The sequence below is a fragment of the Eretmochelys imbricata genome, chromosome 12, assembly GCF_965152235.1.
Source record: "Eretmochelys imbricata isolate rEreImb1 chromosome 12, rEreImb1.hap1, whole genome shotgun sequence".
NCBI classification, from domain to species: domain Eukaryota; kingdom Metazoa; phylum Chordata; order Testudines; family Cheloniidae; genus Eretmochelys; species Eretmochelys imbricata.
In genome coordinates, this window is record NC_135583.1 from 39,174,790 (window position 1) to 39,202,617 (window position 27,828).

General features: G+C 48.1%; 1 protein-coding gene across 3 annotated transcripts; it reads right to left on the reverse strand.

The window, feature by feature from the left end:
• Nucleotides 1-1,565: 1,565 nt before the first annotated feature.
• Nucleotides 1,566-27,740, reverse strand: RNF166 (ring finger protein 166). 3 transcript variants are annotated; one of them, XR_013347600.1, is made up of 7 exons: nucleotides 27,545-27,740; nucleotides 15,769-15,925; nucleotides 13,278-13,390; nucleotides 12,502-12,616; nucleotides 11,439-11,546; nucleotides 9,276-9,400; nucleotides 1,566-3,699 (listed from the first exon to the last, which is right to left on the reverse strand). XR_013347600.1 is itself a non-coding variant. In XM_077830767.1 (6 exons), the coding sequence occupies exons 1-6, from the start codon at nucleotides 27,727-27,729 to the stop codon at nucleotides 9,335-9,337; spliced, it is 744 nt and encodes a 247-aa protein (XP_077686893.1). In that variant the 5' UTR covers nucleotides 27,730-27,740; the 3' UTR covers nucleotides 1,566-9,334. The 3 variants fall into 3 exon arrangements, 1 of the variants encoding a protein (XP_077686893.1); XR_013347599.1 differs by having other exon boundaries at nucleotides 9,114-9,400; XM_077830767.1 differs by having other exon boundaries at nucleotides 1,566-9,400.
• Between the last annotated feature and the right edge of the window lie 88 nt (nucleotides 27,741-27,828).

Consider the following 27,828-nt stretch of genomic DNA (forward strand, 5'->3'; position numbering starts at 1 on the left):
CCCCCACACAGGCAGGACTGGGGAGAAGTCAGCACACCGCTAAAGCACTATGGAATGTTCAACCCAGGCACGGCTGTGGGAGGGAAAAAAAATTCCACAACCCCACCCCAATTTCTAGGGTTTTAGAGTACCCAGGATTCCCAAAGCTAGGAGCTTCCCTGTCCTCATCTTCCAAGGCACAGCCACACCCTTGCTTACACTATCCAGTCACAACAGCACAGAGAAGCTAATCCCAGAGTAAGAGACTTCCTAGAGCTATGGAAGAGGGATACAGAGCTCCATCAACCTATGCCATGCATTAGGCTCCTGCTCTCGAGAGCGAAGAAGTGCCGTTAACCTGTAAAAAAGCATCCCCTTTGCTTTCAGCAATGGATTGCTGAGACCAGATGGGAGCAGTCGACTCAGAAAGTGCATAGCTTTATGCAAGATTTTGGGTTGCTAGGAGTAGGGGGCACTTTTTGCCCTGACCGCCAACTGCTCAGTGTGTTTGCAGGAGATGCTGTCTGAGCTCACTGTAACTGTATTCCCTGTACAGAATTTTGTCACTGGACTTTTCCTTCAGCTCAGCAATCCTTGTGCAAGCATGAGGCATGGGGGAATTCACCGACGAAAAGTGCAGCTAAATTAGGCCACTTGAGAAGCATAAGGCAGGCTCTGAAGAAAGACAGTAGTTATGATCACCCTCCTTTGGGTTTTTGTTTTAAATCCACACTTAAATCCACTGTTGACAGAGGTGAGACAGAGATAAGGTTTTAACTACTCTGCGTCAGCCAGATAAGCAGCAGTCAGTGCATTGTTGGAGACTTGATACAACCGTCTATCTAGCAGAGGGCACTGGAAATACAAGATTGAGGATGATGAAACCTAGTCTGCCAGATACTTGACAGGCACCACAGTGCTCAGCAGTAGTTAATGAGTCAGTGGACGAGGTCATAAAGATCAGCTCAGCGTCTCCCTTTCCAAACAAAGAGGCTGATTACATTCAGCACTTGTTGCCCTATCTCAGTGGGCTTTGCCTCGGTATACCTGCTTCTGCTCTAGGCTCAGGGTGCTTCCGAGCAGAGACAGGTTAGACACCTGTAGTTATGTCTTGGAGGGGATCAGCAACGCTTGTCCAATGCAACGGGCAGGCTCAAAGCGTCTGGAATGGCCATAAAAAAAAAGACAAGTTAATATGCTACTAAAATTCATTCAGCACTCTACTCCCCTCCTCCTAGCTGCTAACTGCTAGTCAGGAGTCCCATCACCGGGCAGAAAGGAAGAGCCAAGAATATCCCTAAAGGACCGAACTGCAGAGTTAGCAGCAAGGTATCAGAGCGAAGCATTTACATACCTTGAGATTTAGACTGGAGGGTGCTCATCTCCCTTTGACATGCACATAACCGTGTTAATAAGAGATTCAAACACGGTAAGTGGGAGGATGAGGAGTGTGGGAGGAGAAACAGACCCATCAAAGGTCTACTGAGTGGGACCGGGGGGGGGGGGGGGTTTCTGTTCTCTTGAGCTGACACTGTCCGTTACCCCAACTTGTCCCAAGCTCCCAAGAGATTTCAGCCCGACACCAATGGATGAAACTGCGTTTATTGAGAAAAATGGTTTGCTACAAATACATCATTGATTTTTTCTTCAAAAAACAGTATGTCTCGTTAAAAGTTCTATTCATATGCAAAATAGTCACAACACCACACTGAACAGCATGACCGTCACCAATGCCAAACCTGACAGAGAACACGCAACACGGGGGACTCTGCCTACACCCAGAACCGTGGGCCCGACATTCCCAAACCTCGAGTAGAATCAGGAGTTCAAGGGGAAGAAGTCTGATGATTCGCTGTGACACGTGGAATTCTGAGTGTAAACCCCGTTAGTTTACGTTATTACACATAACTGATGCAAAGGGAGCATAGTAAATATCCACTTAGCACATACATATATGGGGCTTTTCATCCATAGGCCTTAAAGTGCTTTACAAAAGCAGGTATCATTGCCCCTGCTACAGAGCTGGGGAAACTGAGGCACAGAGAAGTGGCTTGTTGAAGATCATACAGGAGGAGCCAGGGATGGAACTCAAGCCTCGACTCCCAGCCCCACAAGTCTATCCACAGAGCCATGCTGCCTTGCTAGCATCTGTTGCACCTTCCCCTTCCCCACCTCCAGTGGGAATCTTGGGCCAATAAATGCTGCCATTCATAATTTATACCACAGAAAGGGGTCCTCGCCAGCAACCCGCTCAGGGCGCCACCACTTGCCCCCCTTCCGGGCAAAGTCCCCTTCAGAAGGAGCTAAGAAGTGGCACAGACTTGCCCACAAAGCAGCATGAGCTCTTTATACATGGGACCCAACAGTACAGGCCAGGGGCAGTGATCCGGGTACTGGACGGGCACAAACAGGAAACCCAGACGCTTCCCAGGTTGTATATCAACTCCTTTCTTCCTGGAGAGAGCATATATTGCAAGGAGGTACCATAATCTTCAGGAAATCCAGTTAGCTGTCCCCAGGGGAAAAGTGCAGACGCAGGCTAGGAAGAAATCCGCAGTGAGCCAGGGGGCCTATGGTTTTATTCATGTCTCCCAAGCAGCCCCACATGGCTAACTCCCAACTCAGGAAATTCCTCAGAGCAGCCTCTGCTAAGTGTTTGCCCTTTGCTCATGTGTTGTACAGACGACTGCAGGTTCCTCCGGGTGAGAGGGTGGGGGAGGGACAGCTAGCCACTCGGGAGCAAACATGCATTGCAATATTTTCTGTTACTATTTAGACTGAGGTGGAAAAAAACCTGTATTACAAGAGTGTGAGCCTAAAACTCGGATAACAGGGTGCAGGGAAGTACCTTGGTTAAGCCCCAAAATGGCGCTCTTCAACCTAGCAATGTAGAGCAAAATTTTCAAGAGAGCCTGAGTCCCATCAAAAGCCAATGGCACTGCTGAAAGTTCTCTCAGGCCCCAGTCGGACACGAAGCAATCCTGGGAGAGGATGGCTTCTGGACTAGAAGGCAGCCACCTTCTACATCTCAGTGTGGTTGATGAACGCTAACCCACTCCCTCCCCTGCCTGGATTTTGGGTGAGCAGGGTGAGAAGTGAAGACATTCACAACAAACTGATCAGTACGGAACAGTGTATAAAGGTTAAGATGGACCCAGAATGGGAATGAGTGAACTTAAACATAGGCCTTTTAAGGGCTGGACTCCTGAGCGTTGTGCTGATCCACCGAGTATGAGCTGAGACACGCTGTCCTTGCACAGGGAGTTCCTCACAGTCACCCACCCTGGATAGTCTCCCAAGCGGCAGCTGCTCTTTCAGGTGAACACCACATGGCGACTTGATGTGCCCCGTTAGCAACCTTTGGCTGAGACATTCCATCAAGGGCCTTTCTGCCCATATCTGACGGCTGCTCCCCATCTGCTTCAAAGAGTTTTTCCACAACACCAGAACCCTGGTCAGCATTCTCCCTCCACATTTGGGCAACTGCAGAGGGCAGAACAGCTGCTGCACCTGCTGATGTTTCACTCACTCCAGTGGAAAGAGCTTCAGGACACCTGGCGTATGAAGGTGCCACATAAACCCAAAGTCACCCATGGAGATGCTGCTAGAGCTGTATCGTATGAAAAAACTCTTTTCTCTTGCAGGCCGCGGCACATTGCAGGTCTGAGAGCGATATGCCATTGACATTCGTGTACTCGATAGCATCTCTGTGTATTTGCACTGAAAATACAGATAGAGTATATTGCAAACCAGCAATCTACCAGCATGCACTGAAAGTCAGCCTTGCTCCAGCACAGTTCCCTCATTTAGCAAGTCCAGATTAGCCAGCTGGAAACGAACAGCCATTTTGAGCACAGAGTGAATGATTTACAAACATCACCAAATTGCTTAGGTAAAGAGATCTGAACAATTATACAGCTGAAAAATGAACTGTGCTTACTGACACTCAACTGATTTTGAAAGGTGACATTTCCCATTTCTATAGCACCGTTCATACGAGGATCCCCTAGCACTTTACAGAGGAGGGCATCACCCCCAAATAATCCCTAAGGTGGGTATTGCTCAGATAGGGAAACTGAGGCACAAAGATTAAGTGACTTGCCCGAGGTCACCCAGCTAGTGAGTGGAGTAGTAGAGACAGACTCGAGTGTCTTGGCTTTCAGCTCCCTGCTCTAACCACTAATCCTTGCTGCCTCACAAGTGCAATTGAACCTATGGCAAACAAGACTTCTACAGTAGCACATGAATATTTCTTGCATGACAGCACACATTCCAGAGACATTTACACATTGCATTGTAAGATGCGCATGGCTTCAGCAAAGCACAGGGCTTTTTCCAACGGCATCTCAAGGGTAATGACAAAATGCAGCACTTGAGATATACACTAGACAGGCTTCCCCTAGCAAGTGTGTAATTGTTGCTCCCCCTAGAGGATTCTGCTTGTTATAACAAGACAGTTAACAATACAAAGATAGGAACAAACTCCATGCTAGGAACAAAAGTTAAGGCAATTTGTCAGCTGGCAGGTTGGGGTGAGACAGGGCTAGAGAAAGTTAACAAGGTTTATGGGTTCTGATTCTTCCTCATCACACTGGCCAACTCATTGCCATTCCTGTTCCCAGCACGAGGTTTGCGTTTCACAGTCCTACGCCACCACTTTGAAGAGAGATCAAGCACATCCAGCCTCAAGCCATAAGTAAAAAATTCTCCTGCCAAAACTCCCATTTTCTGTTAGACACAATTTACATTAAGACAAGACTCAGACACCCTCCCCACTCCCCATGCCTTGAAAGCCAGTGCAAAACTGGACCCCATTCTATATAGTACATTAAGAGTAGAAAAGTTAGGTAGGTTTATTAAAGCTTACATACTTTAAAGGTACATAAGCTCTGCAGCTTAATGCTGCTGGAAGAGAAATGGGAACAGATGAGATCTGACGTCTGCGAAAGGTAGAAGGTGCTCATTTGAGAAGAAAAGCCCTCTGGATTATATTTCCGCTGCCCTCTTTACGTTGCCCCTGCAGCAGTACAGATCCAAACCCAGGACAAACAGCCTGCTGGCAGATGGCTGGGTTTTAAGGCTAGATTGACAAAACCTCCTTCCCTAACCCATCCCAACTAAGTGAAGCAAAACAAGCAAGGTTAACAGCACCGTACTAGGGAGTTTCCCAGTCCGATCTCATCTTACATTCAAAGGCAGAGATTTGGGGGCAGTTTCCATCAGTCCCTGGGTTTGCAGTAGGCAGTTGCATTCAGCTATGTTGGTAGGTAACCCACTTACAAACTAAGCTTCCAGCCTGGAATGAAGTGGCTACTGAGATGTTTAAACTATCACCCCCAAGACAATTTGGCACGACCGTGGAACTGCTCGCAGCGACGGTGTGGTGCCAGATGGCGAGTATCACGCAGCCAGAGCAATGCTGAAAGGAAGGCCTGCACAAGCCAGCTCCCAAACGCCAGGAGATTAGCTAGCTGCCATGCACACCCTGAGAGTCCACAGGCGTCAGTGCGAAGTCGTGCTTTCACTCAGCAGAGCACTCCATCCCTCAGAGGGAATGTACCAATGCTACTGCCTGCCAATTGGTCCCAGACTATCAAAGTGCGATGCAAAGTAGGTGGTGTTCTAGCATGTTGGGAAGGTGGCAGCTGCTTTGCAACAAAGGGAAAAGGCGACAGTGGGCAAACCAGAGGCAAGCAGAGACCCTCAGCTATTCTGGAGAAAGGGTTAACCGTGCGTGCTAGAGCAAAGGTCCAAGGATGATAAATAAGGGTTTGGAGCTGGAGATCCCATCTAAGAAAACGAGAAGATCCCTCCACAAGGTCCCACAGCGCCAGGTGGCCTTCAGCCAGCGTGCTTGAGATTAGACCGCCATAAGCCAAGAACTTTAGTAGCACAATGTGTCCATATTGGGAGACCAAGAGCAGGAAGGTTAGCAAGCTGCAATGCTCCTTCCCTGGGGTGGGTTTATAGGATAGCCTCCTGCACTGCTGCAGATAGGAGGATTCACGGTAGGTCAGGTGACAAATAACAAAGGTCACAGGATAAAAGAGCAAATAGAGAACAAAAAAGTGATCCAGTGATGAGGCTGATTTTAACTGTGATGGGAAGGGACAGGAACCAGGCACAGAGCCAGAAAACAAAACAGCTAAAGCAGGAACAGATGGATGGAGGAAAGGTCCCCTTCCAAGAGGCCAACACATGGCCACTAGCCACACACCACCTCATGCTTGGACAACTTTAATGGCCTGTGTTACATAGATCAGACTAGAGGTTCTAATGGCCTCTTCTGGCTTTAAACACCCTGAATGTGAAAGTACAGCGTCACCCAAACACCCATGGGATGAGAGAATCACAGAACCTGATGAATCCTGCCCCTTCACATTTCACAGCAGGTTGTGAGTGGACAAGGTATCTATTGCTGGGTTGTGTTCCTAACCGTGACTTCCCCTCCCGGGGCACTGGAGGAGAAAAGCTCCCAGGTCCCTGGAAGTGGCAGGTGCTGGGTTCCAGCTCGCTAAGCAGGACTGTACGTGATTTACCCGTTTTGTGTTTATAGCTAGGGAGGCTACAGGATGTCTCTTAGCAGATGGGAAATGAAATGGTCCTAGATAGACTTTGCCCTGCCTCCCACAGGGCTCTTCCCCAGAACTCATCAACAGAGGGGCTTGTGAATACCAACCAGGAACTTTGTTTTGTTTTGTTTTGTGCTGCAGAGTAGGATGTCCAGTCACTATAGAAAGGAGGACCCAGCAATGGGGATCCCAGAGGCCAGTTAAGGATGGGAACCGCCCAGTGACAAGCGGCCAGTTCTCCTTGGCTGGGAAGAAAGGGGCTGTGTGCAGCACTGGTCTGAGGCTTGGCATCTAAGGTGGGGAACATCAGGCCTCAAGTCAGTACAAGGATTAAACCAGTGTTACACAGGCCCATTGAACGACAGTCAACGCAACAGCACCAATGACCTTGAAGTCACAGACCTGAGCAGAAACTAGACAGGGAATGCACTGTCAAAACTCCCAGCACTTCCTTCCGAACCGCACTGGCTGGACAAGTTAACTGAACACACACGTCTCCCTGCCATGGAGAGGGCACCCTGCTCCAGCCATTCCGTTTCCCAGCATTGCTAGCCATGCTATTCCAAAATGAATTTCAACTCCCTTAAAAACAGGATCAGCCCAAACCTTTGGTGAGATCCTCCCTATTCCCAGAGAGGCGCCTGGACCCTCCGAGGAGCAAACGAGGAAGTGATCTTCACAGTGCTGGAGGACTAAGCAGGTCTGATTCTACACTACAGCAAGAGCATGGACCTGAGCACGCCCAGACAGCCTCCTGGCCCCCAGGAAGAATGCATGCAGCTAGGCCTAAGTTTCAGCCACCCCACAGTATGTAATGGTCGGTTACAAACAGATCTCGCTCTACCTGATTTCAGGACCTGCCATGCCCTCAGACCAAAGGCCTGTTGAGTCATGTGTCCTGTCTCAGACAGGGCCAGCACCAAATGCTGGGTTTAACTCCACACCAATGGAGAGTTTTGCAGTCACCTCCTTATAAAGTTTAATGCTGTAAAATTACAGTTGTAATAGAAAAAAATAATCTGGGCATGACATTTATTATAAATTATCCTACTGGTATCACTCCCGGTGAGCTCCTGAATCTTTGCCTCGGGATCACGGAGACTCAATCAATCTCTGGATGGCTGCTGAAGAGCATCGGTTTCCCTCTCCATAGGTGACTAGAATCTAAGTGAGTCCCTAACTACAGTTTACATGCCACAGCCCAAGGCTGGATTTGCACACTATAAGTGCCATATTCACACACATTAGAACTCATAGATTAATCAAAAGCTTTAAGAGACCTAAAGTTAGTAGTAATAGTGGAAGGCAGCCTGCTTGTCATGCTGTACTGCACGCACTTTTAAACACCAGACCACTGCTCAACTGAGCTCTGCCAAGCTAGGACCAGATCAGCCCCCTCACAGTCCTAGCCAAACAGCCCATCCATGCCAACAGAAGCGAATGAACAGCCTGGAGTCGAGACACTAACTGGCCTGCACCTTGATAATGCTAATGGGACTGTTGCCCCGGAGAACACCGCCTCTGCTGAACCACTCACAGGGCTTTGCATCTTGGAGACACGCACAGCTTGTAGCTAATTCACAGTTTTTATTTTCTTTCAGAAGTGGATTTGATCCATTGACCAATACCCCGGTTAATGCCTGGTGAGTAACTCCGAGTACCGCCCTCCCATGCTTGGGTCACATGGCTGATCCAGCATGGCTGCACATCAGCATCATATGGGGGGGGGGGGGGGAAAGAGGGGGTAAAAGAAGCAAAAGCAAAAAAACTGTAAACACAAAAAATAAATACAAAACAATCCAACCTTTCTGTTGCTCGGGCGCGAATGGAAAAGAGCCCCCTCTCAATTCCAGGTTCCAGCAGTTCCCCACCCTACCCCCAGTTCTTGAATCCACAGCATGTGTTTAAAAAATATAATATTTTTCTTAATAAGGTTCCATAAAAATACTATTGTTCCTAGTCAAACACAAATATTGCAATATGAAGAGTAACTGTTTTGATTTTTGCTCTATAAAACGTGAAAAGGTCTCACACCGATTAATGTAGAAAAAATGCAAGAACTCTAGTATCACAAAAGCTAGTACAAAATGAGCAAGGGGAAAGAATGCCAGTGGCAGGACAGTTCAGGATTCCTTCCCATTTCTACCTAGCTCTTTTTAATAGACCTGTCATCACGGTCTCTGAGCGCAGCAGGTTCGTGCCCAGATTTAGCCCAATGTGCTTCATTGCCTCTGGCCTTCCCTGAGCAGTGGCAACAGAGCTGAGCAACAGACTGCTCATGCCCTCGGGAGGGTGGAGGGCCAACATCTCCATAAATACTCTTACGAGGTTAAAAAACACTCAATGCTTTAAAAAAACAAAAACAAAACCCTATTGTTGAGAAGAATTGAAAACTAGGGCATTTTACATAAAATGCATCATTGTTTTACGTACCCATTAACTGCAACAAATATGAGGAGCAACGGTGCCAAAAAGCATCTAATAATAAATAGATATAGATATATACTCCGTATATGGATATGAAATGCCCAATTGGAAAAAACAAACATTTGGTAAGGTCACCTTTGCCTCTTCCCATCCAGCAGGGGTCACTCTCACCAGATCATGCTCGCTCACCATTTCATTGTGCAACAAAAGATTCCACCTTATTAAACAAGGTGTGATTTAAACAGAGATGGGCGGCCTAATCTCTAGGGGATGCAGCGGGATGAACAAGTGTCACACCTCTCCTAGTGGAAAGGCGACCTGTGCAAAGGATCCACACCGCTGCTCAGCAGTCGCCGTCAGTTCTCCGAGAGGGAGAGCGCCAATGCAGCCTGCAATGCAGCTTCTTCATCAATATTATAGTCCTGGAAACAAGAAGAGTGAACAGGTCAGAGGGGCTGAGGAAGAGTCAACGCGTCTCTCCCTGCATCAGTGAGCTGTCTGCCCGGGTGTTCGTACCTCCTGTGACATTCCCAAGAAAGGACCAGAATGCCAAGCGGAAAGAATCTTCACATTGACCTTCCTTTCGGATCATGGACACTGTCAAAACAGCCACATGATTACAAGAAACCTCTCCTGTGCAATTACTGCCACCTCAGACAGGCCAGGCTGGGAAGAACAGGAGATTAATTTACTTTTCTAAGCTTATTTCTTGCATTTTAAAAGGACAGTGAAGATAAACTGGTCAGTTCTACCCTCAGTTTCATGCTCTGTTTTGCCTACACGCAGCAGGAAGATGCAGCCACTTGAAAAGGTTTCATTTACAAAGTCAAAAAAGGTTTCTATCACCACCACCATTTTTTTTTTCAATACCCAAATTTGGGCACAAGCTACATGACCATGAGGATCCTTTGAAAGATGAGACGTGCAAATATTTCAAAGCTTAGTATCTGTCCTCTGAGGTTAACAGTCACTCTGGAATCTAATCTACCAAACGATAATGGCAGATACAAACAGGAGTTTATCTACAAGGTCCCTGGAGCAGAACTGCCCTGGCTGCAGCCTTCGAGGGGAGAGTACCACCCCACACCCACACAAAAGATTAACAGTGAGGGAGACCTGCCAGAGTTCTCATTTGCACACCACACCAGAGAAGGACATAGCACACACGCACGCTGTGCACGTTCTGTATTTCTGAATGGTCTCTGGAGCTCAGATTCCAACGCCGCTCTGCAAGAGCCGGTCTCAGAGTGAGGGGCTGGACTCAGCCAGTCCAGTGTTGTACAACGCCCCTTTTGGCCACAGGCCCCATAGCTGTTTGTACAACACAGGTATTTGCTTATGGCCACATCTTGGACCTTTGCTTCTGGCGAGATGCCAGTACAGCCTGGCCAGCCTCTCACGGATGGAGATCTTCCTGAGGCTGTCTGGAACGGTGACTACTCCTACAGAATTACCACCGGCTCACTTCTCTCAAGTCCCCAGTGCAGATTGTGAAGGGAGCTCGTGCTGCATGCCAAAAGGCAGCGTGGAGCCTGCCAAATGCAGCCCAGCTCCTGAATTAGTGGCTTTACCTCTCTCAAAAACCTTCTTCGTTAAAATGTGTCAAGCTCAGGTGAGATTCAGCCTGCACGTAGAGGCTGATATGAACTTGACAGCACATTTGGCTGGAACTTTGTAGCCCTAGCAGGTTTTCAGTGACACTTCTCTTGCTCATTTCCCAGTGTGTTTAAATGGGACACAGGAGATGATAGAAAGCTTAAATACTCCTCCTTTCCCAACTCCCCTGCCTGGCCTCACTGATCACAAACTGGCGAAGTTCATCACTCGGACTGTCAGATCTTGGGGGAAGGGATCTGTTTCATGGCATGCATCTCCAGGTCTTAGCTCCGTGGCCCCAGATCCCTCCCAATGGCCTCAAGGTACTACCGCAATGACGATAATACCAAAGTGGATGACCCGGAGAGAGCAGCACAAGCAACATACAGCTGTCTCCCAGAAGTGCAGGCCACAGGAACAAAGCTCAGCCTTCAGACAGGACCCCTCCCCCCCAACCCTCCTGTGTCCTGCTAGGAGGGGAACTTCCTACTATTCAACACAGGTTCTTGCCACAGCCTATTGCAGAGTCTTGCTTCACCATTCCAACATGCTATTTTGTCTCAGTATAGATGTGATTTTATCTAAAAAGGCAGAAGTTATTTCAAGGCCACTTAGCTGGTTGGGACAGATACCTGCAATACAGAAGAAAACCTTTCCCCTTCTGTTCCCCCACTAAAAGATGTTAGTAACTGATAGCTCAGCATGAAAACTGTGCAATAATTGCACACAAAAGTGGCGTTCTCATTTCTCATATGGGCCAGCCACATGTGAAGCCAGCGCCAGCTGATTAAGGGCTGGAATGTCGTCAGTGGGAACAGGCCAGGGCCCTAAGCGACTTGAACTTTGATTTGCAGCAGTACCCACCACAAAGGTGTCATAGGAGAACTTGTGCCTGTGTAGGAGATGCTGCAGGAAGTTGGCACTCTTGTAGCTGGGATCCCCCCAGGGCATCGCTGAACAGACTGGGCACACCTAGAACATACAGGGGAGGAAAGGGAAGTCATGAGACCAGCAATGTGGTGCAGTTCTTGAAACTGCTGCCTGCCACCCAAAGCCCAAACACGAGCAGGACTACTTTTCCCTTTTAACTTCTATCAGTCAGAGGCAATTTCTGCAAACACCCTCTTCAAGAGACACTGTGCATCTACACAAGCTGGAGAGCTAGGGCATGTCGGTTAGTGCTGGAAGCCTCCAGACTCAAAGGGCAGATTTTTGAGACTGCTTAGACATTATGCATGCTCACACATTTCCCGCAACTGTGGGAATGGTGCATGAAAGCGACAGACAGAATGCTGAGCACCCTCGGGGATGCTCTACTGGGTTAAAGAGGTATTTTCAATCTGGAGATGGTCCCTTTTAGCATTGATGGGTGTTGAGCGCAATAGGCTCAGGACCAGAATGGGACACAGGAAATATAATCAATTAAATGCAGAGGGTTCCCTGCCAAAAAGCTGTGATCCCTCTGTGAGCTTAAAGGCACAATGCATTTAGGGACACAGAAGAAGCTCCCGTCTCAGAAGCACAAAAGAGGTCTTAAAAGTCACAGCCTATTGTAGTGGAAAGTGAGTGGCAAAGCAAAACCATTAGAGTTAGGGAGACAGCACTGAAATCTAGGCTTAACCCAGTTCTTGCTCTGCAATGCACCTCGAGCAAAGCTAATAGATCCAGCTCTGTGTCTGCCTGTCAAAGAGATTTAACAAAGATTAAATGAGTTAGAAATGCGGATAGTACTTTATGCCCAGAAGCAGATGTGTGCGCCTGTTGACTTTGAACAAGGGATTAATTAAAATACGCAGAGACTTCCAATTCACTGGAGGTTACCCCGCTCCCATTCTCTGCCCAGTAAGAAGTTCATGAGCAAAGAGCCAGACATGGAAATCAGAGCCACGGTACCAAATACTCGCCAGTCTGCCAGAGGAAAGCTCACCACTTTGTTGGGGTCATTGCGGTGGTTCTCCATGCAGTGCTTGACCAGCTCTTGCTGGTCCAGGTTCCGGGCTCCACAATAAGGGCAGACAAAAGTGGAACGGTTTGGAATATTGCTAAAAAGAAACAGCAGTCAAGAATTCAACACAACAGAGACCAACAGGGAAGAGGACAGGTGAAAACAGAACTGGCTTCACAGAGACAAGCTGACCGCAGCAGACTCCAAAGGACCTGATGCACCATGAGTCACTTCCTCACCACTGGCACCAAACACCACCTTAGACTGAAGGCAAAGATTTTGATCACATGCTGATGCACCTCCAGTGGCTTCAGTGGACTTACTCCATATTTACATCACAGTCAGTGTACCCACAGGATTATTTTGCTAGCTATTATATCCTACTAATTCAGCCACCCGTATCAAATAATATGTTTCTCTTTCTGAATTAATCCATTTCATTCTTATATTTTATCAGTATTAATTCCTATGAAATTAGGATGTGTTGAGGCATATTATATGTGTTTCCTAATAATTATACATAGAATAAGTTTTGTTTAAGAAAAAGCTTTTCCACTGGATTTTTTTTTAAAATCACATAGACATTTGTGTTGGATCAGGTTTTGGAAAAGCCTATTTAGAAATCCCTCTAAAATTCAAGGCCAGATTTGACCTGACAGTTTCTGGTTCATCTTGTGGCACTGTTTAAATAGCAATTTGTTACAAAAACGAAATAGGAGGATTCTCATGTGAAGTAGTTGAATTTGGTATTTTAATACCTTGGAATGGGCTGAGAAGTTGGAACCACTGGAACGAACTTTGGGCAGTTGGCCATCTGCTCTTGAACCTTAGCGCAGGATGAAACGTGGGATCTCATCTTCGCTAGGGTTACCTAGAAAGACAAACAGAGGGAGGGAAAAAGAAAAAAAAAGACTATTGGAGAACCAGGAAAATCTTTGAACTAGGATTATTGCACATCAATCTGCACCAATGTGGAATTGCTGGGCCAAAGCATGTCTCATTATAGCCAACTAAAACAATCAGCCAACCAGCTACAGTGAGGAGATGCAGGATTTTGGGGGAGTGGGGTGGGTTAGTCTAGCTGATCCCAGATACTGCTAAGAAAGCCCATTTCCTTTTCATAAGACCAAAGCAAGTCATGGTAGAGCTCTTGCCCTTCAAGGCAACCCAAACCTTAGAGTCAAGTTCTCAACAAGGAACAGAAATGCCAGGCTCAAAGGTACACAGAGAGTTATGGAATTATTCACTTGACAGCAAGTGAGGTGTTGGAGCAGCAGAGGGAAAGGGTCTCCATCCCCTAGGTGACAGGTATCCACATCACAAAGCCACCACAAATGAACAACTTTACTGCCAGTCTCAGAGGCACCCAGGTCTGGATTACCCCACAGGTGGTCCCTTCAAGGCAGGGCTGAGGCATGATGGCAGGACAATGCCCTAGTCAGACCTACTCTCTGCTGTGATCTTGAGGGCGGTCAATCCAACTTCTTTCACCAGCTCTAAAGGGAAGAACATCCCACTCTGTAAGGCTGCTAATACACAAGAGATGAAACACCAGCTGTACCACTTGAGGTCTGTCCCCCTCTGTTCTTATGTCATCCCAAGTCTCTCTGGAAGGCTCCACTGTTTTAATAATGGCACTAGTCTTCTGCCAAAGGGTGTTAGGACACAGAGATGTTTCATCTGAGCACAGCACCACCTCGCACAAGGCAGCCACGTCAGCATAGCTCAGATATCTCACAGTCCTTCCTGCAGGGGCCCTGTGGGTTCACAAGCACCAACAGCGTCGGATTTTGCAAAAGGCCATGTACCTAAGCTCTCAAGTTGGGCAGCACTGCATGTGAAACTCAGCCAGCCAACCAGGAGATCCCTCGGGTGTAACCACCAGCTGGAGCTTTACCAAGCATGGTAGCAAGTATTCTGGGTTCCAGAATTTGATCTGGTTCGTGAGCAGTGTTCTCTAGAGTCTAAACATCTATGTTAAATTCAGTGGCAAAAAAACTATGGTAACACAGAGTTAAGGTTGCTTGGTGGTATGCCGTCCCCCTTGCAGAACATTGTGTTGAGCAAATCTCAAATTTAGAAAAGCAGGAAATCCACAGTCAAGGTGGCCCACACAATCTTAACTTTGCCCTCTTTCAGCAATGGCCCAGTACACACAATGGCCCCATTACTCTGCCAACCCCAGTGTTATTGAAATGTACAAGCTCTTCACCTCCTTCTACAACCCATTCACTCTCCCCCACAGGTTTCCATCGAACACCATCAAAGAACAAGAAGGAAACATTGGGGTCATTCGCCACACCCTGCACTCTCCTGAGGCACAGCAAATTTCAAAGGCGTCCAGCTGAGCATGTCCATTTCAGAGGACTTAGGAAGTTCAACCTTTAAACAGAAGTCTTGACACAACCTTAACTACAGCGGTGCAACCTTGCCACTGTAATATGCACTGGTGCTGAGGAATTAACACTCCAACGTCAGGTCTGCACCATTGCTCAGCCAGCAGTAAACTCCCTAACAAGAACTAGGCATGGAGCAGTGCTGATTCCAAATACAGGGAGTGGGGAGATGATCATTACAGGGAAAGGATGCATTTTAGTAGAAAACGGACAACTTTTGTCTTGTAGAAAGGGTTAAGTAACAGAGGGAGAAAAGGGCCCAGGTTCCCTTTTTAAAAGATGCATCCACGTAATAAAATATTGACTTTGGCCTGCAAGAGAGCATCGCTAATACTTCATAAACATTCCCAAGTTAAGCCTCAGCACCTCTGATGTAGGAAGCATTATCCCCATTGTCCAGATAGGAAACCGAGGCAGAGAGAGGGTAAGTGACTGACTCAAGGAGACACCATGACTCTGTAACAGAGCTAGGAACAGAACCCAGCTCTTCTGACTCCCACTCTGGTGCTTAGAGTACAAGGCCACCCTTCCTGCTATTTGACCGCCTCCCCAACTGGAGCAAAGGTCAGGTTTTCTTATAGCGGTGGGGCACCCCGTTTGTCGTGCTGCCCTGAGGTTCCAAGCCACATGTCTGGCAGTGGAGCATCCCACTTGCCTCCCATTCACAATCTTTGGGGACGCAGGAAGTAACTCCCGAAAGAAACACCGTGCTCAGACATAAACCAACATTCATCTGAGCACAGACAAAACCTTGACTAGCACAATGGGCCACACGGGGTGTCATCCATACCTGTCCTGCACCCAAAATACCAGTTATGGGGCAGTCACAACTGGACCCGCTCTGATGGATTACCTTCTTACTGCACCCTCTGCAGGGAGCCTTGTAGGAGGACAACTGCTTTTCCACATTGGAGGCCTTCTCCACCTTTTTGGGGTCAAAGGGCATGCGGCAGAGTGGACACAGAGGAGACGGCACTTGGAGACATGGTTGCAAACATTCCCCGCAAAATCTGGAGGAGAAACAAAACCATTAAGTTGTTCAGAGGAGAACCGTTATTTATCACAGTCCAGACAGCTGCATCAGCACAGGAGCCAGCAAACAGAGATGTAAACAGGGGAGTTTGAGAGGGAGTTCTGTTGGAGGAAAAGGAATTTTGTTGGAGGAGAAGACTAACAGGACTTAAGTGGGAAGGCGATGACAGACACAGAGGCAGCAGTGGTAGTGACCCAGGCAGTGGAAGGCACAATGAAGATGACTGGATGTGGAAGCTGTGGCATGCACATGATCCTGGAGGGGGTACCTGAAAAGAGTTTTGTCTGCGTGAAGTGCCACCTGATAGAGCTGATGGAAGAAAAGAACCGAGGATTGAAGATGCAGGTGGAAACTCTGGTTGAGTTTAGAAGGGGATTCAAGCAGATGATGGAGCAAAGACATGAGGAGGCTGAAGAGAAAAGCTCAGACTTGCAGGTGGAAGCAAGACCAAAGAACTCTGAGGGGATATTGCTGGGTGAGGAAAGTGGACAGTGGAAGCATGTGACTAAGAGAACCAGGCAGAGGAAAAGAGACTAGTGAAGGAGAAACAGAGCTCAACAACAGGTTTGCAGAGTTAGAAAATGAAGAAGGGTCACAGTAGATGGTCACTGAAGGTGAGAGGGCAAAGAAAAAGAGAAGAGCAGCTAGTCCTATAGGAAGAGGGCAAGAGTCAATGGCGATAACACCACCAAATATGAGCCCCAGGAGGATTTGGGATGGGTTGCAGAGGATTGCAAGGGACAATAGGAATCGAGAGGACTTGCAGCCAGAGGGAACAGGGGATAGACTGGAGAATCGCACCATCGCCAGGAAAAGGCAGGTCTACGTGATTGGGGACTCCTTACTGAGAAGGATAGGCAGGCCTGTAACCAGAGCTGATCCAGAGAACAGAAAGGTGTGCTGTCTGCCGGGTGCTAAGATACGGGATGTGGACCTGAGGCTGAAGAGGATCCTAACGGGAGCAGGAAAGAATCCACTGACTGTCCTTCATGTGGGAACAAATGATATGGCTAGATTCTCGCTGGAACGTATCAAGGGAGACTATGCCAGGCTGGGGAAGACGCTTAAGGAAATCGAAGCTCAGGTGATCTTCAGTTGGATTCTGCCTGTTCCTAGAGAAGGGCAACAAAGATGTGACAAGATTATGATGCTCAACAGATGGCTCAAGCAGTGGTGCTACAAGGAGTGCTTTGGGATGTATGGCCACTGGGAGGCATTCATGGACAGAGGACTGTTCTCCTGGGACAGACTTCACCTGAGTAAGGAGGGAAACAGACTTCTAGGATGGCACAACTGATCAAGAGAGCTTTAAACTAGGAATCTAGGGGAGATGGTTGGGAGATGTCCAGGTTATCTCCACACCGGATTTTAACATTGAGAGGGAAGAAAACGAAGTAAGAAAGGATACGGTCGTGGGTAGGAGAATGGACATTAGGAGGAAGGCGTAGTGTTCACACCAGTCTAATAGGTGATACTGGTGGTAGAATGTCTGTGCCTAATCGGGTACAGAACAGCAAAAATTAAGATGTTTGTACACTAATGTGAGGAGACTAGGTAACAAAATGGAGGAACTAGAGCTACTGGTGCAGGAAGTGAAATCAGATATTATAGGGATAACAGAAACATGGTGGAACAGTAGTCATGACTGGACTACAGGTATAGAAGGATATGTGCTGTTTAGGAAAGACAGAAATAAAGGCAAAGGTGGTGGAGTAACATTGTATATCAATGATGAGGTAGATTGTAAAGAAATAAGAAGCGATGGAATGGATAAGACAGAGTCCGTCTGGGCAAAAAATCACATTGGGGAAGAAAGCTACTAGAGCCTGCCCTGGGATAGTGCTTGGGGTGTGCTATAGACCCCTGGGGTCCAATCTGGATATGGATAGAGACCTCTTTAATGTTTTTAATGAAGTAAATACTAATGGGAATTGTGTGATCATGGGAGACTTTAAGTTCCCAGATATAGACTAGAGGACAAGTGCTAGTAATAATAATAGGGCTTAGATTTTCCTGGATGCGATAGCTGATGGATTCCTTCATCAAGTAGTTGCTGAACCAACAAGAGGGGATGCCATTTTAGATTTGGTTTTGATGAGTAGTGAGGACCTTATAGAAGAAATGGTTGTAGGGGACAACCTTGGTTCAAGCGATCATGAGCTAATTCAGTTCAAATTAAATGGAAGGATAAACAAAAATAGATCTGTGACTAGGGTTTTTGATTTCAAAAGAGCTAACTTTAAAAAAATGAAAGAAATTAGTTAGGGAAGTTGATTGGACTGAAGAACTTGTGGATCTAAAGGCAGAGGAGGCCTGGAATTACTTCAAGTCAAAGTTGCAGAAACTATCAGAAGCCTGCATCCCAAGAAAGGGGAAAAAATTCATAAGCAGGAGTTGTAGACCAAGCTGGATGAGCAAGCACCTTAGAGAGGTGATAAAGCAGAAAGCCTACAAGGAGTGGAAGATGGGAGGGATCAGCAAGGAAAGCTACCTTACTGAGGACAGAACATGTAGGAATAAAGTGAGAAAGGCCAAAAGCCATGTAGAGTTGGACCTTGCAAAGGGAATTAAAACCAATAGTAAAAGGTTCTATAGCCATATAAATAAGAAGAAAACAAAGAGAGAAGAAGTGGGACCGCTAAACACTGAGGATGGAGTGGAGGTTAAGGATAATCTAGGCATGGCCCAATATCTAAACAAATACTTTGCCTCAGTCTTTAATGAGGCTAATGAGGAGCTTAGGGATAATGGTAGGACAACAAATGGGAAGGAGGATATGGAGGTAGATATTACCACATCCGAGGTAGAAGCCAAACTTGAACATCTTAACGGGACTAAATCGGGGGGCCCAGATAATCTTCATCCAAGAACATTAAAGGAACTGGCAGATGAAATTGCAAGCCCATTAGCAAAAAATTTTAATGAATCTCAGGGGTTGTACCATATGACTGGAGAATTGCTAACATAGTTCCTATTCTTAAGAAAGGATAAAAAAGTGATCCGGGTAATTACAGGCCTGTTAGTTTGACATCTGTAGCATGCAAGGTCTTAGAAAAAATTTTGAAGGAGAAAGTAATTAAGGACATTGAGGTTAATGGTAATTGGGACAAAATACAACATGGTTTTACAAAAGGTTGATCGTGTCAAACCAACCTGATCTGTTACCTTCTCAAAGAAGGAGATTTTTTAAACAAAGGAAACGCAGTGGATCTAATTTACCTCGATTTCAGTAAGGCATTTGATACGGTTCCACATGCGGAATTCTTAGCTAAATTGGAAAAGATGGGGATCAATGTGAAAATTGAAAGGTGGATAAGGAACTGGTTAAAGGGGAGACTACAGCAGGTCACACTGAAAGGTGAACTGTCAGGCTGGAAGGAGGTTACTAGTGGAGCTCCCCAGGGATCAGTTTTGGGACCAATCTTATTTAATCTTTTTATTAATGACCTTGGCACAAAAAGTGGGAATATGCTAATAAAGTCTGCGGATGACACGAAGTTGGGAGGTATTGCCAATACAGAGACGACCGGGCTATCATACAGGAAGATCTGGATGACCTTGTAAACTGGAGTAATAGTAATAGGATGAAATTTAATAGTGAAAAGTGTGAGGTCATGCATTTAAGGATTAATAAGAATTTTTATTATAAACTGGGAACGCATCACTTGGAAGTAACAGAGGCGGACAAGGACCTTGGAGTATTGGTTGATCACAGGATGACTATGAGCTGCCAATGTGATATGGCTGTGAAAAAAGCTAATGCGGTCTTGGGATGTATCAGGCGAGGTATTTCCAGTAGAGATAAGGAGGTGTTAGTTCCGTTATACAAGGCACTAGTGAGACCTCATCTGGAATACTGTTTGCAGTTCTGGTCTCCCATGTTTAAGAAAGATGAATTCAAACTGGAACAGGTACAGAGAAGGGTTACTAGGATGATCCGAGGAATGGAAAACCTGTCTCATGAAAGGAGACTCAAGGAGCTTGGCTTGTTTAGCCTAACCATAAGAAGGCTAAGGGGAGATATGATTGCTCTCTATAAATATATCAGAGGGATAAATACCACAGAGGGAGAAGAATTATTTAAGCTCAGTACCAATGTTGATACAAGAACAAATGGATATAAACTGGCCATCAGGAAGTTTAGACTTGAAATTAGATGAAGGTTTCAAACCATCAGAGGAGTGAAGTTCTGGAACAACCTTCCAAGGGAAGCAGTGGGGGCAAAAGACATATCTGGCTTCAAAACTAAGCTTGATAAGTTTATGGAGGGGATGGTATGATGGGATAGCCTAATTTTGGCAATTAACTGATCTTCAACTATTAGCGGTAGATATGCCCAATAGCCTGTGATGGGATGTTAGATGGGGTGGGATCCGAGTTACTACAGAGAATTCTTTCCTGGGTGTCTGGCTGGTGAGTCTTGCCCACATGTGCATAGTTTAGCTGATCACCATATTTGGGATCAGGAAGCAATTTTCCTCCAGGGCAGATTGGCAGAAGCCCTGGGGATTTTTCACCTTCCTCTGCAGCGTGGGGCATGGGTCACTTGCTGAAGGATTCTCTGCACCTCGAAGTCTTTAAACCACGATTTGAGGACTTCAATAGCTCAGATATAGGTTGTTACAGGAGTGGGTGGGTGAGATTCTGTGGCCTGCATTGTGCAGGAGGTCAGACTGGACGATCATAATGGTCCCTTCTGACCTTAAAGTCTATGAGTCTATGAAAGGGCCCCGTGGCATTTTGGTTGCCCCCCACATGCCCCCTGACACACCTACTCATAGGAAGCCCTGCCTACTGTCTTCTTGGGGGGTCCCTCAGTATAGTAACGCAGGAATTGATCCCACACAGATCAACTGAACTGGTTTCTCCTCAGACTTTAGGAAGCTGGTAGGAGCTTTTTGTTAGCCACCAAGGATCTAGTATGAGATCTATGAGATCTAAGGGCATGGAAACGGTTCCTCCACATAGATCCAGCACATAGGTCCAACAGGCTGAACTTCTCCCATGCACATCAATGCACTACTAATACACAGAAATCAGCAACTCCGGACTCCTGTTTCAAAAGTAACACACTGTGCATCTGAGTTGCAGACCTCATGTAGCCACCCCACTCTGCTTTATGGGGGCATGTGGGGGGCTCATAGGCCAGCTGGAGCAGAGACTTGAGACTTTCACCTACTTGTTCCTCCTGGCCACTACTCTCCTGTTCTAGTTTGCCACCTCCCTCCTGCATAGTCTAGACACTTTCCTGAATTCCCCAGACTAGTCACAGGGCTACTGAACCTACTGACCAATTTGCCTTCTCCAGCAGCTTCTCCCTACCATCTGAAAATGGATGCTCTATACATACAGAGACTTCTACAAGTACCTCCAGAGACAGAGCTACCAGAGCACCCAGCCAGGCTGCAATGGCTAAGGGTCCAAAGAGAAGGATCTGGATGTGTCCAGAACAGATAGCTTGCGGGCAGGGCTTCTAAGTGAGGGACTTATACAGAGCGGAACGTGCCCATTGCATGCATGACCACAACAGAACAAACACGCTCAGGTTTCCTCCCCCACAGGAAGGCAGGTTTCCTCCCCAGTAGCCAGTGATCACGTGTCAGGCTGCAGCCAACGTAGCAACCACATTGGGTTGGCCCCTGTAGGTAAGAATTTCAGGCTGTGCAACAAGGTCTGGCTTTGCATTTACCCCCAATGGTCTCTCACAGAAAGATATCTTATGCTAGCTCTCCGGCTACAGCCTCACTGGGAAGCATCGCTGAGAATTAACGAGGTTTCAGATCACATGCACAGGCTGGTGCCGAGAGCTAGTGATGCTGTCTGGGGCAAAGTCAGCTCCTGATCCTTGGTTCCCAAGCCTGCAGGAATTAGGAGTGTGACAGTCAATGGACTTGGCCCTTGGGGAAGGGGACACCCTTCTACCGTCTGGTCCTTCATTAAGGAAAACATCTCCTTCATTGACACAGTGAGTGAGGTTGGTTTGTTCCAGGCTGTTCGCACAGCTGAGCTGCCAGCTGACATACTGTGGTGATAGGAGCCATAGAGGTAAACAGAGGTGTTCAGCTAACCAGACAACAGGAGGTGTGCAAGTGACATTCTTGCCACACTGCTCCTTTAAACCAACAGAGTACCTGGACACTAACAGAGGCCAAAGTTAGGTCTGCTTCTGCTCATGATACCATCCATCCAGGAATTCACCTGTGCCCCAGGGTTACACTTACAAGTGCAAGTGAGGACCTACCAATGTGACTGCCTTTCCATGGTAGCTGCAGGGTTAAATGTCCACATACCAATTTAGAAATGTCCAGACTTCAAACGCTGGAGAAGAGTGACCACTCTCTGAGGCTGAGCAACACTATTAGAACCTATCGCAGCCAGCCACACCTTGCTGGCAGGGCAGCCAGCCTGGGACAGGCTGAAGGGATGTTGGGAATATCCCCAACAACATTTCTTCAGTGAGAGTGAATGATGGTTGCACCACCTCTAATGTCAGGCCTGTCTGTAGACATCTAGGAATGAGGAAGAGCATTCGGGGGGTATGTGCCAGAAAGCAGACAGGAGCCTGTTGCCCTTTGCAGACTCCATGCTGCACTACACAACGTCACATGAATAAGATCTAATTGATCTCCATGCGTATCCATGCACAAAATGCGAGCTGGGAAAAAGTGCTCTGCTATGAACCCCAGATGAAGGGCAGGAAGCATTAGACCAGTGATCCAGAGACCCACAGCGAGGCAGCAAGACCAAGTAATGTGCTTTCACTGTAGATGCTCATGCAATGATTTTCAAAAACAAGCCATTTAGGGCTTCATGGGAGGGAAGTAATAGGCCAGGACACGTTGAGATTAGGCTGGAAAGTTCAAAGTTCTTATGGCTGCAGAAACAGGGACCTTAAATCAAGTGCTGGAGAGGAAATTCTAGGAAATAAACTTTTCTACTGGAAACAGGGCTATGGGTGAGTGGGGAAGACAAAAGGGGCAAACGGCAAATCTCTCTTGGTAGTGCACCAGTCTTTCCACCGTGAACTGATTTGTCCAGAGTGGAACAGCTAGTTGGCCGTAACTTTTTATCTTGAGCAAAGGGAAAAGTGTAGACATCTGTAAAGATGAGCTGGGATCCCTGCTGAAAATAAACTGGAAGCTATAGTTTCAGCATGGAAAATTTCCAGACAACTATATTAAGAACCCGCTCCCTCCCTCGCTCACCCAAGACATGCTCAACAGCTCTGAAATAGACAAACAGAATCTGCAATTAATCCATAATTCTTTAAGGTCAACATGCAATTGGTTCATTGTCTGCTCCCCAACAACACAAAGTGGAGTTTACCCAACACCGTCTTGCCGCCCACGACTAACTCTTGGAGTGGGGTTGGATGTTTCAATTTAGAGCTAGGTGGGAAATGTTTTATTGGTCCCATGAATACCTGAGAGTTGGAAATCCCCCCCCCCCCCCAAATCTCAAACTTCTGCACTAAAACATGGATTTTGTTGTCGTTTCAGGTCAATCAGAACATCTTGTTTTGACTTTACCCTTCTTCTCTACCCTGTCCTACTTTAATTAGTTGAAATTTCAAATCAAAATGTCATATTGAACCAGACAACCAGAATTTTTCATTTTGAAAATGTCAAAACAAAATGTGGCTCCATCATGTGTTCCCTGGCAAACTCCAGGCAAGTTGCTTCATCTCCTTGTCGCAGTTCCCTATTAAGGAATACTATCGGCCCCATTTTGCATTCTCCTAGCCTTTGCCTGTCTTGACTACTTTGCTAAGCTCTTCATGGTAAGGACTGTCTCTCACTATGTGTTTACACAGCACACTAAGGCCTTGCCTCAGTTGAGGCCTGCAAGCATGATGGTAACACAAGCAAATGATAATGCAGAGCACTGTGGTACATGCCAGTTCCCACACCCACCTCATGCCACTTGCTTAGTTTCCTGTCACTGGCATGAGAGTCCTCAACGACACCCCCCAGCTTGGTGCAAAGATGGACTCTCTCACACATTAAAGGCAGCCGGTGTCCGCAAAAGCTGCACTTCCTGACAGTCTCTCTGGATCAGTGGCATGAGGACAGGGTAATAGATATGTACAAGCAGCTCCTGCTGGGAGGCAGAGTTCACATGGTCACTACCCTGCTCCTGAACAAAAGCAGGGAGCCACCAGCGAACCTGCCTTCCACCCAGACTCCTCTCCTCAGCAGCTTCCAATGCAGCATATTGCACAGAGGGAAGGACCACAGGATCCTCTTAGGGTCTGTTAGCACAGGCAGCTCACCAAGAGTCCAGCCTCTGTATCAGGTTAAACAGTTTGGTCACCGACTCAAAAGCACTTTGGTCAAATAAACCCACAGCTTCTCCACATCCCTCCCCAACGCTGCCTTTGCCATCACTACTGACAGCTCTGTCTCTCAGGCTCAAGTTTTAGCTCCCACAACTTTTTCCTAGTGAAGACAAGATCTAAAGCCCTCATGTGCACATTGGTCACCTCTCCTTAACTCCTGTAATCTGCTCTCAGGTCTCCCTGCTTCTCCCTCCAGATGCTGCTAGCAATCTTCATCATGTCTCCAACCACCTGTGCAGACTCTCTACCACCTTTCCTCTACCATTCCCCACCAAGTGTAAGCATAGGACCTTCAAAGCTCTGCTCACCCGCAGCCTCATTCCCGCCTACTCCTTCATGGGGACCTAGCCCCCACCCATTCCTTCCTTCCATTTTGACCCCGATGCAGGGATGACAGCCCTCTCCTCTTCACAGCAAAGCTTTCCAACATTGTCCCCTGCAAGATTCCTACCTGTAGTTGGTGCATACACCACTGTGTCTACAGGAGGGATAGGCACAGTGATAGACATGGCTGCCCTCCACATCACGCTCAATCATTACCGAGACAGTACTGCAGGCAGGCCAAATCCACCCCAGTGACCCAAAGATGACCAGAACAAAAGGAGCAGGACTCCAGCGGGAGTCACCATTGCAAGGTTAGGTACCAGAACAGCTTTGTTTGTTTCCAGTAGACTGCAAGCTTGTTGGGTCCGGTGTTGTCTACTTATCCATTGGCACAGTGCTGAACACTGAAGCTCAATCAATAAAAGGAATGCTACTGGGACAGAGGGAGGCCTAAAATTGGACCGGCCAGCTTGTTTTGATGTAGGAGCATGAACTGCACGGTCCCTCCACTCTGCTCTGTTGAGAAAGCAATGTTCTGAACTGATTCTTGGAATTGCTGATCCTGTCTGGCTCATCAACAGCAAAGTGAACAATGGCTGGAGGCTGAGGCCTGCAGACCAACCCAGAACCTGCCACGTTTGTCATTGGTCCAACAGAGAAGGGGCGATTTTAAACTGCAGTCCGTGATTTGGAGAAACTGGACATTTTTCAGGCTCTGAAGGAAGTTCAAGAAGAGCTTTGGGCCCCATCAGCCTGCTGAGGAGTCTGGCACTTGGAGGCAGCGCTCCCCTCCCCCATGGGACACGCAGCCCCGACCCCGACTCTTGCTGTTTACTACCCAAGGGGAACATGGCTTAGAATTAAGAATTTGGAAATAGTCAAAGGTGCCTGTCTTCCCTGTTTGATTTAACAGTCTTTCACACACCACCACTATACAGAATTCTCTCTCCTATGGTGTGAGTTGTCAGCTGGTCTGGCCCTGCCATTTGCAGTCCCCCAAACAGTTAGCCTCCCATCCACCCTCAAGGGATGCTCAGTCTGAAAATGGAGCACCAGACACGGCACTCCCTGAAACTGCAGGGCAAAGCTCATCAGCTGCAAGTTTTTCCACTGCTGGTGAACTCAAATCACCAAGCTACATTCGTCTACCAGCAGGAGTGTATTTTACATGACCAGAACCACCTAGTCATCTGTCTGCTACTGAGTGACCCTGTAACCGGGGGTTTGTACCCCATCTCCTCCAGCAGTCCTCCCTTTCCCGATGAGTGTAAAGTTCTTGATCAACAAGTGAGGCTCTCTCAACTTGTTTTGCAAGGAGGGACCTGTCCTTTGTGGGGTTTCCCTATTAGCCTCTTAGCAGATCCACAGATAACTATACAAGCACAGGTTTCAGAGTAGCAGCCGTGTTCGTCTGTATCCACAAAAATAAAAAGAGTACTTGTGGCACCTTAGAGACTAACAAATTTATTTGAGCATAAGCTTTCGTGACGGATGCAAGCACAGGGCACTACAAGACACCATAGTTTCTGCTGGTGTTGTCATTAGCAGACATTCCTTTCACTCCAGCTGCCATTTTACTATGCAGCGCTCTGTTCTGCCCTCACACACATTGCTGAAGTGCCCATCAGTGTCACACCTGGGTGGCAGATTATGGAACACCCATACCATCAGGGTGGGCCTCACTCCCTGGCGTAGCTATTTACATTAAGGAGGTGATATGGGGAGATTGAGGTAAAGTCCAAGATGGTGAAGGAGGCAGTAAGTTTCGCTGTTTCATTCAGCATTGCCAGTATTTAAATTGGAGATCTTCAAGATATCCTGGAAACTACTTCTGGTTGTAAAGAGAAGGGAAAATCAAGGGACGGTCTACGAAATGCTTCCTTCCAGGCACCCTTTAAACCTTGCTGCTCCACCTGTACCCTAAATCAAACCAAAACCCATGGAATAGGACATTTGCTAGCACTGAACATAAGACCAATCATACTGGGTCAGACCAAAGGTCCATCTAGCCCAGTATCCTGTCTTCCGACAGTGGCCAATGCCAGGTGCTTCAAAGGGAATGAACAGAACAGGTCATCATCAAGTGATCCTTTCCCTATCACCTACTCCCAGCTTCTGGCAAACAGAGGCTAGGGACACCTGCCCCTCAAGCTGCCTCTGGTCACTTCCCATCCCACCTCCTTCACCTCTTGCCCAATTAGACTGTAAGCTTGTCAGGGCAGAGCTCTTCGGCAAAGCACTTTGCATGCTGCCGATACCACACAAGCAAGCCACCACCGTCGTCGGAATACGTATTGTTTGCTCCGGAGATAAAATCAATCAAAACAAGTAGTGCATGTTCTGACATTTACAGCTGCCTCTGGCTCCGGGGAGAAACTAGTCATAAGACATGTGCACCGAAAGGCGGTTTTAGGGAACCGGGTGACTCAGCCGTTAGATGATCGGACACCGCAACACAAGGAGCTGCCAATCACCCCGCGCCCAAACAGACTCCAGGCGAAGCTGAGAATTCAGTGGCTCTGCTCCAGACAAAGCGCCCCATGGCGCGCGAGCCCCTGGGGCGAAACCCGGCCCCCGGGAGAGTCCCGCCCGGGCAGGGCCGGGGCGTGTGGTTCACACCCCCATCCGCGGCCAGGACCCGCCGACTGGAAGCCGCGCGGGGCGGGGCCGGGGGGGGCGGGGCTCCAGGCCCCGGCTTGGGGGGCTGGAAGGGGGCAGGGAGGGGATGTAGCCACAGGCCTGCGGTGCAGCACGGGGGCCTGAGGGGTCCCGGGGTACCCCAGAGACGGGTGGGGGGGGCAGGCGCTGAGCCGTGGGGGGGGGCGGGTTATGGGCTCCAGGGGGGTTTCTTCCCGCCCCCCCGGCCCGCTACCCGGATGCGCACGTCCGGCCCCAAGGCGCCCCGCCGCCCCCCCGGAGCCCCCCCGCGCTCACGTGTGGCCGCAGCCCCCGATGCACACGGCCCGGTGATACACCTCCAGGCAGATGGGGCAGCTGAACTGCGCCTCCAGCGTGTCGGGGGCGGGGGCGCCGGGCGGCGGCTGCTCCCGGGGGGCCCCGCCGGGGCCCGGGGCCTGAGGCCGCTGCTGGGCCGCGGAGACCAACAGGCTCCGGAACATCGCGGCCGCCATGAGCGCGCGGCGGGGCGGGGGGGCCGCGCATGCGCGCGTGAGGGCGGCGCGGGGCACCTCCTCCCCGCGCTCGCGCGGCGCGGGACA

Coding starts and splice junctions, on each gene's coding strand:
- RNF166 (XM_077830767.1), bottom strand. CDS start 27,729: ATGTTCCGGAGCCTGTTGGTCTCCGCGGCCCAGCAGCGGCCTCAGGCC. Junction 12,617..13,277: donor ACTTCTCAGCCCATTCCAAG/GTATTAAAATAC, acceptor GTTTCTTTTTAG/CAATATTCCAAACCGTTCCA. Junction 11,547..12,501: donor GCAATGACCCCAACAAAGTG/GTGAGCTTTCCT, acceptor TGTATGTTCTAG/GTGTGCCCAGTCTGTTCAGC.